Source organism: Chanodichthys erythropterus, chromosome 22, assembly GCF_024489055.1.
Source record: "Chanodichthys erythropterus isolate Z2021 chromosome 22, ASM2448905v1, whole genome shotgun sequence".
NCBI classification, from domain to species: domain Eukaryota; kingdom Metazoa; phylum Chordata; class Actinopteri; order Cypriniformes; family Xenocyprididae; genus Chanodichthys; species Chanodichthys erythropterus.
The window spans coordinates 22,533,567-22,551,624 of record NC_090242.1 but is presented as its reverse complement, the minus strand read 5'-3'; the positions used below and the strand labels follow the sequence as shown (position 1 = coordinate 22,551,624).

Below are 18,058 nucleotides of genomic sequence, written 5' to 3'. Positions count from 1 at the left end.
AACAGACTTTATGAGCAGTAGAGATCATAATTTGTTTTCTTGCTCCTTCCTCAAGGCTTGTGTTGGGACCTGGCACAGATGAGCAGTTGCTAGAAAATCCTTGTGGGAACCCAAGCACACCTGCAGAGCCACAAGTTTCTAGTGCCTGTAATGGGTGATTGTGTGCATCAGTTTCATTTGTACTTTTGGGATGAAAGTAACTTCATCTTGCATGTCTCGACCATAGGTCTCGACCATGGTCTCGACATGGCAAAAAAACGTATGATGGTGTTTAGTCCTCCACAGTAGAGGGCGGCAAGTCAATATTCCTCCATTACGCTGTAAATATGCATCACTTCCGGCGACCCACATTGGAGCCAATGGCATCGCAGCAGGACAGGCGGTCCAGAGTCAGGTTTAAATGCGCCGCCAGCCTGCGCGAGGGACAGGGGGAGCCTTGCTGTTTCTGAAAGTTTGCAGAAGTTATTAATTTTAGCAATACTACAAAGTCAGGATGTCAAACGAAAGGTAATATGATATTTTATTAAGCAAACCTGAATTATGATTTGTATTTTATATAGCGCGTATTTAATGAAATTTAGAGACTTGTGTGTGTTTCTGTATACTACTTTTTTGAATTCTCCCTCCACTTTGGTGTTTTTCATCACTTATATAACTTTTTGGTGTAATTATAAGAAGCACTGAACACAACTTGTTAAAACATGGCTTTAGATCACTGGTGGATCGTTTTACAGGACGCTTTTTATACATTTTAGTCGAATGTGCTGTTGGCGCGCGCCACACTAGTTGTGTTGTGACGCGCGAGGATGACTTTTTCACCAATCGTGAATTTATATTAGTAAATGTAAGTTCTGAAAGTTCTTTACACCTATTTAGTGGTTTCATTGCTTTATATATATTTTTGTTTTTCTATAAGACAAACTAGTGCGGTGACTATTTTTAGTAACGTATAGAGGCGCTCGCGACAAATGGCGGGCATCCCAGAACTTGTAAAGTGAGCGTGGAATTTACAGTAGGCTATAAAACTATCAAAACTGGTGTAATGCTGTCAGTGTTTTCTCAAATAGTAACTTACATATTGTGTAGTGAGAACTTTTTATAGATTGTTGCAGGCTGAACTTATCTAATAGTTACAATCTTAGTGGTTTGAGCTCGAGGATATGGTTTCATATTGCGGTTCTGCTGCTAACGTTACCTCTAACGTTATATATCCTTTTAACAACAAGAAATGGTGATGTTTCTTTGTTTTTATGTAGGCCGTTTCAAGAACTGAGTGAGAATTTGGAGGGATCCTTGTGCAGGCCTCAGAGGACTAAATGCAAAAAGCGGCCCTCCTGCAGCGGGGGTCTAGACATTGAAAACACTCCAAACGAGCTCATCCAGCAGTGGTCACCCCCGCACAAAAAGCTCCTGACTTCTGCAAAAGGGAAAGAAAATGAGGAAAACATATTTGTTCTAGCCAGACGTCCCAGAAAAAGAAGAGAATCATCAGGTTTGTGACTGAGAATTTTTAGCCCTGTAATTTACAAAATCTACATCATGCATTTTGCCTTCTGATTGATAGTTCATACTTTTATTATAAATAATATTTCAAGGTGAACATTTACTGAACTGATGCAACTCAGGTTTACTGGATTATCCACACTTTTTATTATTTAAAAAAATCATGTTAATGTGCAAGTATCAAGTATAATTTATGTGGCCTTTGAGGAATGTTTATTTTTCAGTCTTTTTATATTGCATTGCATTACATTTTGCACCCACAATGAAAAGCAATAGAGCGTTGATCATAAAACTTTTTATGACATTTTTAGGAGTGACACCTAATATTTGTATGCATTTTATATAAGTAGTCTGATATAAAGAAATCTCAGTGTTGTACATTTTATCTTACATTTTATACTGCACCAAGTTGCATATTTTTGCTCATTTTGGACAGTTTTCCCTCCTCGGACGTGAGCTCCATACTCTCACAGTATACTATATAGTCCTTCTTTTTTTTTTTTTTTTTTTAATTCTGGCTTTACAGGCTTATCTGATCGGAAACATGTTTTGTCCTGGGATAGTTGCATGAGCAGACTTTTTATTAGTTCCCTGGAAACTACTGACAAAACCCTAATATTTTGATGGCCAATTACTGAATTGTAATTGCTTATAAGATGTAACATGGCTGTATGATTAGTAGAGGGCCTAATTTGCTTTCTTGCTCCTCCCTCAGCAGGCTTGTGTTGGGACAGTCTACCTGATGAGCTTTTGCTGGGAATCCTGTCTCGTCTCTCACTGCAAGATCTCCTCAGGACGTCACGGGTCTGCAAGCGCTGGCATCGTTTAGCGTAAGTTACTGATACCCTTTTCTTACAAAGTCCATGTTGGAAGTTTGGAAGACCACTGATCACCTGTGATATAAATAATAATAGTCAAAACTCTGCATTTGCAGGTTTGACGAGTCTCTGTGGCACAGTGTGGACCTGGTTGGAAAAGCTCAGTTAGATGCAGAGCTTGGGCAGGTGCTCTCAGCTGGGGCGTTGAGGCTGCGCTGTCCACACACCTGCATTGGTCAACCCAGTTTTAAAAGTACAGAGTGAGTAATGTGTGTTTCACAGCGCCACAGTTGTGTAATTTCTGCTGTTATTGCTGTTTTATTTTTTATTTTTTTTTAATTAAGTACTATTTGAATTACAGGAAACTTCGCATCCAACATCTGGATTTATCAAACTGCACAGTGGAGACGTCTGTTCTTGAAGATATCCTGTTACGCTGCAGACATCTACAGAATCTCAGTCTCGAAGGATTGGTGCTTTCTGATAGTATTATTCAGTAAGTGATAGTATAAAAGCCGTTTTGCACACTACACCCTAACCATAGATTTTTGGTGTATTCAAGTCATGTCAGAAAGATTGTATTTACGAGTTGAATGCAAATGAATGCCACCACAAAGTCATAAACTCCAGTGGGGAAACCGGATTTTCTTTAAGCCCTGAGTTTATGAGTTGAGGTGTGTCGGTGAGAAACATGGCGGAATACCACAATAGTTTGAGGTATTTAGCAGTGACATTCTCAGGGATTTTTATTTACAACAAAATAAGCTAATTGCCTGTGCAAAATACAATAGCATTGTAATATAACAATATAATATGTAACAAAGTTTAGTGGCTTCATTAATTAAAAACATAAAGCGAAACATGCCTGATTCACGCACATTATTTGTTCTTGATTTTCTAGAACCTTGTTGTATTTTTTTTTTTTAGTTAAAAGGTTAGTTCACCCAAAAATGAAAATGAAGTCACTCACTCACCCTCATGTCGTTCCAAACCTGTAAGACCTTTGTTCATCTTCAGAACACAAAATAAGATATTTTTGATGAAATCCGAGACCTCTCTGACTCATCCATAGACATAGATTACCACTTTCAAGGCCCAGAAATGTGGAAAAGGCATTGTTAAAATAGTCAACGTAACTATAGTGGTTCAATCTTAATTTTATGAAGCGACAAATACTTTGTGCGCAAAAATAACTACTCTATTCAACAAATTCGTCTCTTCCCTGTCATTGTCCTAAGCTGTTTATGTTGTATAGACAGTGCAGCGCTTCTGTGTTTTACGTCAGAATGCTGACTCGGTATTGGCCGGGTCCTGCGTCAGCATCACACGCATGCGTCGTGCTGCTCACGTGAACAGCGTTGGCCAATACTGAGCCGGCGTTCTGATGTAGAACCTAGAAGTGCTGCACTGTTTACAATGTGAACAGCTTCACATGGAAGAAAGAAATTGTTAAATAAAGTCATTATTTTTGTTTGTTTTTTTGCTCTCAAAAGGTATTTTTGTTGCTTTATAATATTAAGGTTCAACCACTGTAGTCACATGGACTATTTTAACAATATCTTTACTGCCTTTCTAGGCCTTGAAATTGGTTACGACATTGCTGTATATAGGGAGGACAGAAGCTCTCGGATTTCATCAAATATCTTAATTTGTGTTCTGAACATGAACGAAGGTCTTGTGGCTTTGGAACGACATGGTGGCGAGTAATTAATGACAGAAATTTCATTTTTGGGTGAACTAACCCTTTAACATTAAGTAGCCATTACACTGTCAAAAGACTTTTAATCTTGTGTGTTTTTCTTTGTTTGTTTGTGTGTTGTGTGTGATTAACAGCATTACAGAATCAGTTACTACATGAGCAATATCACACGAGCAGCTGTGCGATATCGACAGCTACTCACGTGATATTACGCATGTCGACGGCTACTCGTGTGATATCGCATTTATTTTTCTTTGTGGTTTTTTTATGTAGAAATGGAGTTTTGTTGCATTTAGATTCGTTTAACCATTTCTATTTTGCTTTCTTGCAGTTCTCTTGCTCAAAATACTGAGTTTGTCCGGCTGAATTTGTGTGGCTGTTCTGGCTTCTCTCCTAAATCTCTGACTGAAATGCTGAAATCTTGCACTCGGTAAGATTAACTGATGTACACCTCTGTTTGGGGTTGGTCAATTTTTACAATGTTTTTGAGAGGTCTCTTAAGCCGCGGTCACACTAGACTTTGAACATGCGAAATTTTTTCGGATGCTGTAACGGTCGTGATATGCTGTCACGGTCTACAGCAACATGAATTCAACGCATAACTTAAAGTAATACATTGAAAATGTAAAAATATAGAACCTACTCGACTTTACTGCAAAAATATAATTCTTTTAATTCAGCCAAGAGGTCATGCCGTGACGAATCGATCTTCTACTGGTAGCACGTCTTCACGTGATGCGAATTCGCAGTTCAGAGTTCACAAAACTAGAACTTCGGAACGCAGAGAAATGCGAAATTTTTCGCACAAGCTTGTGTTTCCGGTCTGACGCATTCGTATGCGTTTGAAAGGAGGTCAGTGGAACGAAAAGTGCAATGTGACCGCACCTTTATGCTCACCTAAGCTTCTTTAATCAAAAGCCCAGTAAAACAGTGATGAGATAAAATATTACAATTCAAAATAATTATCTTGTATTTTAATGTATAAAATGTTTGTTTCTGTGATGGCAGAGCTGAATTATTAGCAGCCATTACTCCAGTCATCAGTGTCACATGATCCTTCAGAAATCATTCTAATATGCTGATTTGCATACATTTCTTAGGCCGGTTTCAAACCGCACGCATCGGCAGAGCATTAGCAGCGCAGATTTTTTTCTGCAGTCTCTGTGTGCGGTGAGACTGTGCGTAGCAGGAGCAGAGCAGAAGCAGCAGTGCCCCGATCGTTTTGGCGCTGGGTCTGATTTTTGCTGTGTACTTTTCAATTAAAGTGAAAGTACACTTTTGATGGATAAAATAAATATGGTATCACACAAAAAGTGCTCAAAATGCACAGAATAAGCATATCTAGTGTATTTTAACAAGATTTGGAGTATGTAAGGAAAGAAAATTAATATTAAATTATTTATAGAAGATTTACTAATTTAAACTTGTTTTTAATTATTCAGTTTGAGTTAAAGTATGATGTATTATAAAAAAATTAAACTAGCCAGAAAACATTATATTATATTGATTTGGGTATGCTATAGCCTATATAGCGGTCTGTGTAATAACTAAAATAATGTTTATACATTATTTTAGTTATTACACAGACCGCTATTTAGGCTCTAGCATACCCAAATCAAACCCGAGTTTGCTGGCTTTTTTCGCCAAATTTGCTGTGTTGTAAACATGATGTGAACGTGGCAAATGATGTAAAACACAAAACTTGCCTCATTCGTGTGAAGCAATGGTTAACACAAGGCTTTTATTTATTTATCTTTATTTTACATTTATATGTTGTACACCTCCCCATGTTAACAAACTTTCAAGACTATATGAAGTTAATAAATGACCAACTTATAAAAACAAATTTATAGTTGTCTTTTTAAAGAAATTCTCACTTTATATGCAGCCTGGAGCCGCTACTGTGACACTGTACAAACGCTTCCAGTGTGATTACTCACGCATCTCTGCAGCTGCAGTTCGCGCGCCGATGATGCTTGCGGTGTGAAACCGGACTTGGTGTTAAAAACAGATGCTGCTTAATATTTGAGGAAAACATTACTTTTTTTTTTTTCAAAATAACCGCATTTATTTGAAATCTTGAAATCCTTTGTAAAATTATAAACCCATTTTTACTGTCACTTTTGATCAATGTACATTCAAGGACAAATTATTTCTTCCTTCTATTAATATTATTAGTAAGCTTGAGGAGCAGAGATTTTTTTTTTTTAATGTATTATCAAAGTCTATAATAACTTTTTTTTTTTTTTTTTTTCTCAACCCAGAATTGAAGAAATGAACGTGTCATGGTGTGACTTCAACAATCTCCACGTTCAAGCCATTGCTAACAACATTCCCTCCAGCGTCACTCAACTGAACATTAGTGGTTACAGACAAAACCTCACCATGGAAGGTGAGGAAAGCATCCATTTCTGCTTTATGTAAATACGTTTTTCTATTTCATGCAAAGATAATTTATGCATTTTTGTGTTTCAGATGTCAAAGCTATAGTAAAAAGGTGTCCGAACCTCACAAACCTAGATTTGAGGTGAGTTCATGATTTGGGAAGATAATTGTGGATCCGCTGCCTAATGGCAAACAGCAGGAGGTTAACATTCAGTAATGTTTTCTCATCACAGTGATAGCGTGCTTGTGACGACAGACAGTTTCCCCGTCCTGCAGGAACTGTCCTCTCTGAGACATCTGGGACTGAGTCGTTGTTATCAGATCCACCCAGCTTCTCTCATGTAAGAGATTTGTTGAATTCATAAATAAAAGTCAGTTTCGAGTGCTTTTATGTCTGTATATAGTCTTTGCATGCAAGCGATTAAATATTTTCTCATTTTCCCCCCTCTACAGTGACTTTGAAAAGTTTCTAAATTTGCAGACCCTGGAGGTCTTTGGGCTCATACAGGACAGCTACCTGCCCATTCTGTGTAAAGGTCTACCGCACATACAGATCAACACACAGCCTTTCTCCACTGTGGCACGTCCCACCTCGTCATCAAGAAAAGATCGCACGCTTTGGGGAATGCACTGCCGACTCATCTACAAACATTAATGTTTTTAATCCAGGATGATTACAGGGTTAACCAAATTGTAAAATATCTTTTATAATAGTATTTCTCTTTTTGTGCCCAATTAATTGTGATTTTAAAAATGTCTTAAGCATCACTGGTAAGTCCTTTTTTATTATATATTTTAACAGTTTCAGTTTTGATGACAGTTGTGTTAGAGGTCCTGACAATCTTGAATTGAGTATTGTTCTTATGTAGCAAATATCATATCATTTATCACAAAATGAGTGGACAAGTTTGTTAGTGGTATATTGTACCTGTTTGGTACCAATATAGCTGTTAATTTTGAAAATGGTGTTTCACTAGATTTGTTGCTTCAGGTTGAAATCTAGAATATGGTAGGTTCTCAAATGCAAGACTTGTTTTCCTGCCAAAATCAAGTACATTTCCAGTTTTACTATAGGATTATCAAAAGTCTAGTTTAGTAATAAGAGAATGGTTTTATGGTTTTATACTGTTCCTGTTTTGCTATACAAAAGTATTAAACCAGGTGCTTTAGCAGCAGAGAAAATATTGTGAATCTTCCATTTTTCTGAGCAGTTTTAATATTGGAAAACTTGAATTTTGTACAACTTGATTGACACGTGTTTTTATGAATTGTTTACATTTGAATTGTAAATAAATGTATTGCTTTTTATTTAAAGTCAGAGTTCTGTTATATTCTTTGCATCATGGTCTCATCATGTTTATATACCACTGCACAAATCACACAATATGATACTTTCCAACAAATGTAAATGCAGTAAAATGCAGACGTTTGAAGAAAAAAAAAAGTGGGTATTCCAAAATTCTGCCTTGTTTTGAACAAGCTTTTGCACAATGGTTGACCTGATGGAGTCAGTTGAGCTCTGCATCCAAAAACCCTATTGTGAAACTACTTTTTTTTTTTGGGTTGCAGTTTCAGAAAGTATTGACTAATACATTAACAAAATACTTGTGCATGTTTGGCACAACTGTGTTCAAAAGTATTATAAATAAGTAAAAAGTCAAATTCCAATCACTTTTCTGTAACATGGGCATTTCTGGCTCATTGTTTAAATACATAAATAGTGATCATGTGACAATGTAAAGCTGGGATGTCTAGGAAAAATATTAATGCTCATTTCTGAGAGCTGCAACCAAGAGGGTTGTTTAAACAAGCATTGACTACAGAAGTGTGAAATCCAGATTCAACTACATTTCTTCTGCAAACCCCATAATTCCTCAAATCTCAGTGCTTAAAGAACCTACTGTCCATCTTTACAGACAGTTATTCAGTCCTTAAATATACAAGCTCATGGAGCAATAGTTTGATGTATCAAAGGATTTAATCAAGAATGACAGTTCGCAACAGGTCCTCCTCATTTAAGCTGATGGTAGCAATGGCACCATCATTAAACTCAAAGGACGTCCCACTATCCACCACCATGCAGGCATCCCAGCACCTTGAGCGGACACAAACCCTATAGAAAACAAAGAGCGTTAGCAGTCACAGCATTTTAAACAACCTTTTTAAGTCAAAAATATATGGAGAATTATTCATAATACTTTAAAATAAGGTTTGATTTGTTAACATTAGGTATTATGAACTAACAATAAACAGCAATTTTACATTAACCTAAATTCTGTAACCATTATGAATATACTATTGTTAATTAGTAATTAATGTTTTAAGAACAAATATTAAAAATGCTACAAATGTTAAAATTTGTAGAAGTTAACCTCAACCAAGATTAATATTAATAAAACAATGTGATCAATTTGCAAAATTGAACCCAAGTAGTGAGATGATGGAAACGGAAACTTACTTTTTGGCAAAACCTCTTTGTCGGCTATTGTAAAATACTCTGTTGACTATAGGCTCCCTTATGCTGAAGAAAAGTTTGTCCTCCTCTGGGCCAAAGATTAGAGACTCATTGTATGTTTCAGTCACTGAACACAAAAAGAGACCAATTATTCAAACTAATATGGCAGCATATTAATTTTAGAAATTAAATTACTTAGAATTACTTAAAACTATGAAAAGTCATTTTAAAATACAAAAAACATTTTTAATAATTATATTGATATTCTATTGTGAACTCACCGCTCTCAATGAACTCCCGATTTAGAGGAATATCCAAACCAGTTTTTGATTTACCTAAGATACAGAAAACATCAAGATCATGCTTGTACTGACTGATGATAGTAAACGGTGCTGTCATAGCACAAATGTGATTTATTTGTGTTTGTGTTTCTAACCTATTCTAAGGACATCCTCCACTGCCTGCTCCACAAGTTTATTAATATTGTAGGACCTGGACGTAGAAAGAAAAAATTATTTGGTAACTCAGACTTCATATAAGATCACTTCAGACCCTTTAACTCACCAGGCTTTAGATCCAGTTCCAGTGCAAATGCTAAGCCCTGAGCTCTTCTGCTTCTCCCACGGCCCGTCATCAATGGAGATTTCATAGTATGAAGCCCTATGAAGCGAGAGGGTAAGATGGGGTTTGAAGGATTTATACTTCACCCTGTGGCAAACAGAAATCCACAAGTAAGGGGAGATGGGGGGATGCATGAAGTGAAGGAGGAAAAGTGGTTGAGATGCAATGTCCGTAAGATATGGTTGGCGACTGGTTCCACAACATCACAGACAGGTGGGCAGGGATATATACCTGGAGGACAGGGACTCCCCGATGAAGATCTCGTTGAGTCCTCGGACAGGGAGTAGGTGAGGCCTTTCAGAACTATCGTGCGTCGTACCTTTGCAAAAGTATGATATCGTTGTTAATCTCCTCTAACAATAGTTAGAAATATGATATGGTTTAATTCAATGTCATTTAAATTCAATGATAAAACTATAAATAACCATGTTTGGGTGAACATCACAAAGAAATGTCAGTTATATTTTACTAAGCCTATTTTTCAGTCTATTCATTTAAAGGGTTAGTTCACCTAAAAATGAAAATAACGTCATTTATTACTCACCCTCATATTGTTCCAAACTGCTGAAATCACGTGACTTTGGTTCTCCGAACCACTGATTCGAAACAAAAGAATCGCCCATCAGTAGATATTAGGGCTGGGCGATATATCGCATGCGATTGTCACGTGCATTTCGTCAGTAAAGCCAGTTCCCTGATTACCGCTAAATCACCATCACCTGCTTTCAAATGGAGCGCCATTTAATAGACAGAACCGTAGATCACTGACGAGCTACGCAATATCGCTTTCATATTGCAGATGAATCGCCTTCGATAATGAACGCGATATTGCGTAGCTCGTCAGTGATCTACGGCTCTGTCTATTAAATGGCGCTCCATTTGAAAGCAGGTGATGGTGATTTAGCGGTAATCAGGGAACCGGCTTTACTGACGAAATGCGTGTGACAATCACATGCGATATATCGCCCAGCCCTAGTAGATATTGTTAAGTTTGGGTTTTTTTGGCGCACAAAAAGTATTCTTGTCGCTTTATAACATTAAGGTTGAACCACTGTAATCACATGAACTGTTTTAAATATGTATTTAGCAGCTTTCTGGGCACTTAAAGTATAAATTAACTTACTGGCAATAGAGGCCTAACTCAGACATCGGATTTCATCAAAAATATCTTAATTTGTGTTCCAAAGATGAACGAAGGCCTTACAGGTGTAGAACGACATGAGGGTGAGTAATAAATCACAGAATTTTCATTTTTGGGTGAACTAACCCTTTAAACCAGGTTAGTACCTAGTTATTGAAGTAATTACTATAATAATTACATAGTATGTACATGGGGAGCAGGACTGTAAAATAAAGTGTAATATATATATATATATATAAAATATATATTTTTCACTATATATATATATATATATATATATATATATTTTTCACTATATATATATATATATAGTGAAAAAATTATATAATTTATTAATCTTTTGCAATAATTAAGCCAATTTTTCAATCTATTAATTTAAATTTGTAATTGTATTTTTTTTTTTATTTTTGACATTTTCCCCAAAACATCTCATTCTATAGCAAAAAAGTATTATATATATATATACACACACACACACACACACACTCACACACTCATTCATATTACTGTAATACAGTAATGAAAATCATCCTTTTTTTTTATTGATTTGGCTCTGAAATATGACCTGAACATTTTAGACAGTATTTGTGAGATTCAGTAGAGCAGCAGAGAGAAATGTAAGGTTGAGATAGCAATGTGTACTATGGGACTCTTACAGCGATGTGTCTCTGTAGTGATACGGTGTGCTTTGCTGTGCTGTTCGAGGCTCAGCTGCAGCTCATGCAGGTCCACTGGAGTCGGGTTTATCCCGGTGCCCTCCAAGTACATACGGATACGCTGACGCCACTGCCACCTAGTGAAGATAGTTACTTTTTTCAAAAAAGGAAGGGGGAAATATTGACAATGTAAAGCAGGGAGAATGATGATTAGAACGAAACAGGCGACCTAAAAAATGGGTCTCTTATTGGTTAGGTTCAATCTTCTGCGCTGGTAAGGCTGGACCAATCACAGTCATTTATGATTAGAGAATAAACATTAATCATTTAATATAGTTGGTTGGGGTGTATTTTTATTCATACATCAGGTACTAATCATCAAACTGAATATTTTTTAATTCAGTTCAGTTATATTCAATTTTAATTTTTAATGGACAGATTTTTCTACTGACGCGCACACACACACACAAAAACATCATTAGGTTTAAATACGACTTAATGGAGGATTTGGCTTTCTGAGCTGCCAAGCACCTCCCCCCAGAGGCAGACCAGAAACAGTCATTAGCTACTTAGCCATCCAGTTAGGCAAGTATATTTCAAACTGATATTTTAATAGGAATTGTTCAACTTCTTAAATCAAATATAAACCTAACAGACCACTAAGATTATTAGGATGCACCAAGGGTTCACTATAAACAAGGTCAGTCCGCTTTATGCCACCGGCAGTTGGAACCAGCTTCCAGAAGACATCAGATGTGCTCCCAAAGTAGCCACATTTAAATCCTGACTAAAAACACACCTGTTTTGCTGTGCATTTACTGAATGAGCACTGTGCTGCGTCCTTCTGATGCACTGCATTTTATTTCTTTTTCTCTTTTCTCCAAATTTTTTAAAGGATTAGTCCACTTTAAAATGAATATTACCCCAAGCTTTACTCACCCTCAAAATATCGTAGGTGTATATGACTTTCTTCTTTCTGATGAACACAATCTGAGTTATAATAATATCCTGACACATCCAAGCTTTATAATGGCAGTGAACAGAACCAACAAGTATGAAGCTCAAGAAAGTACATCCATCAATCATAAACATACTCCACACGCCAGACCACCTTCCATATTAAACTTATGAAGAAAGCAGAACTAATGCAACGTTGGGGTATGTTTGGGGTAATTTTCATTTTAAAGTGAACTATTTTTATATAATATATTTTTATTAGAATATATTAGAATATATTTTTATTAGAATCTTATTTTTTATTTTTTTTATTGTTAATTTTACTGCTTAACTATCTGTTTTGATTATTCTTTACATTGTGTATGAAACATGATATATAAATTATAAAATTTCCTTCCATTTCCTTACTAGAGAACAAAGCATAGTACTTTTGCAGAGTACTTTAGCAAGAGGTATAGAAGAAAACAACTGATTGCAAATTGGATTACTTAGCAAACTGGATTACTGCCGACCATAAGCAAGAGTAAAGAAGAAGTGCCTACCTGAACTCACCCTTCCTGAGTTTCTGTAAGGCCTCAGAAAAGGCATGTGTATAGCGCACAGGTAAACACAGGTGACCCTCTGACCTTTATATACAAAAACACAGGTACATTATATACTTATGAAACAAATAAACTTAAAATCACTATAGACTAGTTTTATTACCTTTCTGGGTCTGTATTGACCCCCAATACAGGTTTGTTCTTATCATACACTTTACTGGCAACTAGTAGCATGGTCCCATCACCTATGAAATAAAAAAGTCTGTTAGAATCTTATACTATATATACACATACTTTCATAAAGTCCTGAGAAACCATCTCTCCTATGTTAACCGGTGCACAGATGAACAATCAAGTATAAAAACCAAAAACCTGAGCTTTACCTCCAGCAGAGATAATGGCATCAGCCCATCGTACTGTGTCCTCATTATACTCTCCTCTTTTTACAACACGCACCTCAATCCCCTGTTTCCTACAAAGATGAAAGGACCGTTTTGAAAATTGTTTGAAAAATATTTCAAATACTGTCAGAATTTCCATTTTTTAATGTCATCTTACTGTAGACTGTCCACGATCTGTCCAACATTAAGGGTGTGTATATTGTGTCTTTCCAGAAGCCCACTGTAACTGGATCCTTTTAGGGCAAGCTGTGATGACAAGATAGATTAAATATCATAAACAATGCATTGCATCTTAAAAAATATCATCACTAGTGGTCTTTTCACATTGTGTGGAGTTAGTTGGACTCTGGACTTTTTAATACAATTTTGCTGCAGGCATTGTTGGTGGACTGTTAAATACTTTAAGCCCATTTTGCTTGCTGCTGAATTGAGCTGACAATAGCACCAGCAGGAAAGGAAGGTGAAATATTAACATGACTTATTTTGTCAAGAAATATAAGTGCTCCTATGAAACACTGTCAGTTTAAAGTCTGTCAGTAAGGTGGAAAAAAAGTGGTAAAGTAAAAAGTTTTTAGGAAAAATGAAAGTTAACCCTTAAATACATCAATATATACAAATATAAATATTTTAATGAAGATATTAATATGCATATCCAATATCTGATTATGAATATCTTCAGTAAACCTAAATATAGATAAAGGAGGGGTGGAGAAAGGGAGTTTGGTGGAGAGAGAGTGAGAGACGACACTCAATTATAGGAATTTATACTCATATGCAATTTATAAGCATTGTAGCAGTGGAATTTCTGCTGATAAAAATACATTATGATACCCATTATTCTGAGAAAAAAAAAATAAAATCTCCACCAATCAGAGAACTGCAATTGAAAATCTTATTACATGAACTACATTATATTGCATAGCACACTACATGATACAGACATATGCATGTATCACATTCAATATATCAATAGTTGCGTCCCAAATGACGCACTATACACTATGCACTTATACACTATGTACTTGTGCACTATGCACTCATCCATGAGGTGCGTGAATTGTATAAGGTTATTTTGTCATTTAACAACAGAGTCCGATCGTCCCTTCCCCTCCACTACGTAATTAAAGCTGCAACAGTTGAGTGCACGAAGTGTCCAACATTCCACACTTCGTTTTTTCCGTTAATTTAGTGCATCATCCGGGTATTTAAAGTGCACTTTTTCTTTTTGGAATTTTATGCGTGAACGCACTACTCACACTATTTATACTTAAAAACGTCATAGAATAGTGCACAAGTACGCGAATTGGGACGCACTTAATGTCTTTCAAGTGTTTTTCCCTTTTTATTTAAAGATTTCTTTAAAAAAAAAGTGATTTTGATGATAATTTTTTCTATAATTCTGTACCACTGTTGCACAACGTTGGCAACGAAAAAATATTTTGGAGTGGGGGGAGGTCAAAACAAATTATCATCAATAAAAAGTTCCCAAATTAACCAAAAAATGATGTATATGTACATGTATGATATATGTGTATATATTGGTATACCTAAGGCTGACATTACATAAAAAAAAAATGGAAAAAAAGGCTGATATGAAAATATCTCAATGCGGAACTGTTTAATTATGACGTCAATTTGTAGGCCAACCCGGAAGTTTTTTCTGGGTTTTAGTGTAGCGGGTTAAAATGTACAAGTAAAAACCGAAGAAATGTATAAGTAAAGCCAAAAGTCTGTGGTGGTTATCATTACTTTAAGAGACTTTCATGTCTATTTTAATACAGCACGTGCCTTAAAAGCACTGCAACAAGATAAAGCGGCGTATGTTATCAATACACAGATAAACAGGTGTATTACATCTTCACAAGTGTCTGCTTACCAGCTGTTTAAGATCCTCCTCCGACAGACCCGCATAGCGATATCTCTGCTGCTCGAATTCATATCGTGTGGTCTTAGTCACAACCGCCACTTTCGCAGGTCTGAAGCCACATTCAGCTTGCGAAGCAACTTTACACGCGGCGGTCTGATGAAAACACAGACGACTACAATAGCTCCCAGTGAAACCCGCCACTATTGGATTTCCATAGGAAAGGGATTTCCTTAAAGCTCGGGATAGCATTCTACTACCGCAAAATAGTATTGGAGAAATTATCAGAAAACAAACAAGCAAAAAATATATATAATGAAGAGTTTTGCAGCTCTTGCTGTCATTCAGGGCTTGAATGCTGCCCTGCTCAGATAGACAGACCACCAATCAAAACTACTTTCCCCGAGCAATTCATTCAAGAGGCTTTATGGGCTTGAAAATGCTGGAAGTGCTTGGCAAAATAAATAAAATCAACATAAACTTTACTAAACACACAAAACTGATGTATCTATGGGGTCATAAGGTGTATAAGTTACTGTAACCAGCAGCATTCAGTGACTGACAGGTCACCTAATATTACTTTCTAAACATATGACTAGAACAGGCTACTAATGTGATGTTATCGCCTGCTGGCTGCGTAGTGTTGGCCGCAAAGAAGGTCACATTTGCTGAAGGTTTCGTGCACGATGCCCTTTCTAAGTGTACGTGAAGAGCTAGCTGATTACAGCTGTCAGTTTTAGCATGTCAAACTGTCCAAACTCTACCTCTCCAAGCGCAGTGACCGATCACATCCCCATCTATCTGCCCTCAGATATTTGAACGACGGAGAGCGCGAGTCTAAGCGATGTACAGAAACTTGACGTTTACTGTTCGCCTAAATAGAGTACTTCAAATCACAAACTTGAGGCTAATAAAAACATCAGATCCCACACTCACACATGCCGCCATCTTTAAAGCACGTAGCGCTGACTCGGTGGGCGTGGCTTTGGATAGACGTTTTTTGGGCTAGTTTGCCCATTCTTCACTGGCGCCCAGCGATACTAGCTAACGTAATGAATTTAGAACTAGATCGTCCATTTCATAAAATAACTACAATAGACGCACAAATTATATTGTTTTTAAAACATTGTAACACTAGCTTTTCCGTAGTTGATGACATTATAACATTGTTCATTTTGCTTGGGAAATTTCATTTGGTAACAGCCATTAAAGGGTTAGTTCACTCAAAAATAAAATTTCTGTCATTTATTACTTACCCTCATGCCGTTCCACACCCGTAAGACCTTCGTTAATCTTCGGAACACAAATTAATTTTAGTTGAAACTCATGCATAGCCAGCAATGACATTTCCTCTCTCAAGATCCATAAAGGTACTAAAAACATATTTAAATCGGTTCATGTGAGTACAGTGGTTCAATATTAATATTATAAAGCGGCGAGAATGTTTTTAGTCCGCCAAAAAAAAACAAAATAATGACTTATAAAGTGATGGCCGATTTCAAAACACTGCTTCAGGAAGCTTCGGAGCGTTATGATTCTTCTGTGTCGAATCTGCTCTTCGGAGTGCCAAAGTCACGTGATTTCAGCCGTTGGCAGTTTGACACGCGATCCGAATCATGATTCGATACACTGATTTATTATGCTCTGAAGCTTCATGAAGCAGTGTTTTGAAATCGGCCATCACTAAATAAGTCGCTATTTTGTTTTTTTTGGCGGACCAAAAATATTCTCGTCGCTTTATAATATTAATATTGAACCACTGTACTCACATGAACTGATTTAAATATGTTTTTAGTACATTAATGGATCTTGAGAGCGGAAATGTCATTGCTGGCTATGCATGCCTCACAGAGCCATCGGATTTCAACTAAAATATCTTAATTTATGTTCTGAAGATTAACGAAGGTCTTATCGGTGTGGAACGGCATGAGGGTGAGTAATAAATGACAGAATCTTCATTTTTGGGTGAACTAACCCTTTAACCCCCCCATTTGTAGATTCAGAATGTTTCATGACCTAAATAGTGAAGAAGCTGACATGTAACATGGAGAGGAACACATCTCATATATTGAAAAGAGTACTCTGTTGTTGTACATTGTTATACAATGTTATAATTTATGCTGAACTCAAAGTTGTAATTATCCCCCAGTTGTTATTTTTATGTACTATATCATTGTAGGCTATGTTTACAAAGTGCTGCAGGGATGACATATTTTTGGAGGCCGAAATGAGAAATGAGTTAGCATTTTAGCATTTCTGGTTCCATTGTCCCAAAATTGTGTTTATGCCGAGGGAAATAGTGTGATAACTTCCAGACTGGCCAACAAAAATACGACATTACTCCAGCACTTTATTGTTCAAACTCAGTAAAAACATGTAATTGCCAACAACTACAGGGAGGTTGGCAGTGGTGTGCAGTGGTGTTCTGAAATTAGGAGGCAAAACAATCTCAATCTCATCAAGTTAGTGTTTTAAGCATTTCTACATTCATTCCAAAATAATAACTAAAGGCAATAATAATTTAAACAATATATTTTATTTGTGTATTGTTGTTTTTCTTTTTAATTGTCATCTTAGGCTATTTTGGTTCATCAGTCATCTGTTACAGACACTAATTGTATTTTTAATTTCACCAAGCTGATTGCACTAAAAAAAAAAAAAACCCACAGTCATCATGTTTTCAATCCATTTCAAGTTTGATGTGACTGCGGTGATATCTAACTGTGTGATCTGTTTACTTACTTTTCAATTAGCCTTCCCATTGACGGCATCATTTGTTCATTCAAACTGACACACAGAATGTGCATGTCAACAAGAGACGGGATTTATAACACAAACCAATCATATCCCATCATAACCAATTACATCCAATCATAGTGCGATGGAGACATTGCCTCCTCTCACGTGACTTTCCCCCATTCATTCTCAATTACCCCCCACAAAACCCACTGCACACTGGGGGTCTAATGGTTTTCTATGAGAGCAAAGGGAGGCATGACTCCTGATGTAACTTTAC

General features: G+C 36.5%; 2 protein-coding genes across 5 annotated transcripts; one reads left to right on the top strand and one right to left on the bottom strand.

The window, feature by feature from the left end:
• Positions 1 to 389: 389 nt before the first annotated feature.
• Positions 390 to 7,075, top strand: skp2 (S-phase kinase-associated protein 2, E3 ubiquitin protein ligase). Of its 2 annotated transcripts, none has more exons than XM_067375332.1 (10): positions 390 to 507; positions 1,257 to 1,492; positions 2,222 to 2,333; positions 2,438 to 2,581; positions 2,683 to 2,817; positions 4,352 to 4,450; positions 6,285 to 6,412; positions 6,496 to 6,547; positions 6,639 to 6,746; positions 6,859 to 7,075. In XM_067375332.1, exons 1-10 carry the CDS (start codon positions 494 to 496, stop codon positions 7,058 to 7,060), a joined length of 1,230 nt encoding a protein of 409 aa, XP_067231433.1. In that variant the 5' UTR covers positions 390 to 493; the 3' UTR covers positions 7,061 to 7,075. The 2 variants fall into 2 exon arrangements, with proteins under 2 accessions (XP_067231433.1, XP_067231432.1); XM_067375331.1 differs by having other exon boundaries at positions 2,219 to 2,333.
• Positions 7,076 to 7,088: 13 nt separating this feature from the next.
• nadk2 (NAD kinase 2, mitochondrial) lies at positions 7,089 to 15,997 on the bottom strand. 3 transcript variants are annotated; one of them, XM_067375329.1, is made up of 13 exons: positions 15,807 to 15,997; positions 15,055 to 15,295; positions 13,336 to 13,424; positions 13,161 to 13,249; positions 12,941 to 13,022; positions 12,778 to 12,861; positions 11,279 to 11,415; positions 9,713 to 9,800; positions 9,425 to 9,568; positions 9,297 to 9,352; positions 9,142 to 9,195; positions 8,864 to 8,987; positions 7,089 to 8,518 (listed from the first exon to the last, which is right to left on the bottom strand). In XM_067375329.1, exons 2-13 carry the CDS (start codon positions 15,292 to 15,294, stop codon positions 8,383 to 8,385), a joined length of 1,323 nt encoding a protein of 440 aa, XP_067231430.1. In that variant the 5' UTR covers position 15,295; positions 15,807 to 15,997; the 3' UTR covers positions 7,089 to 8,382. The 3 variants fall into 3 exon arrangements, with proteins under 3 accessions (XP_067231430.1, XP_067231429.1, XP_067231431.1); XM_067375328.1 differs by having other exon boundaries at positions 7,090 to 8,518; positions 15,055 to 15,997; XM_067375330.1 differs by having other exon boundaries at positions 7,091 to 8,518; positions 9,425 to 9,520; positions 15,055 to 15,997.
• Between the last annotated feature and the right edge of the window lie 2,061 nt (positions 15,998 to 18,058).

Bases quoted from the DNA above. Each gene is read 5' to 3' on its own strand.
- skp2 (XM_067375331.1), top strand. The intron at 4,451-6,284 runs GTAAGATTAACT...TTCTCAACCCAG, and splicing joins ATGCTGAAATCTTGCACTCG to AATTGAAGAAATGAACGTGT. The intron at 6,413-6,495 runs GTGAGGAAAGCA...TTTGTGTTTCAG, and splicing joins ACAAAACCTCACCATGGAAG to ATGTCAAAGCTATAGTAAAA.
- nadk2 (XM_067375329.1), bottom strand. From the start codon at position 15,294: ATGCTATCCCGAGCTTTAAGGAAATCCCTTTCCTATGGAAATCCAATA. The intron at 13,023-13,160 runs GTAAAGCTCAGG...TTTATTTCATAG, and splicing joins TGCCATTATCTCTGCTGGAG to GTGATGGGACCATGCTACTA. The intron at 8,519-8,863 runs GTAAGTTTCCGT...TGTTTTCTATAG, and splicing joins CAAAGAGGTTTTGCCAAAAA to GGTTTGTGTCCGCTCAAGGT.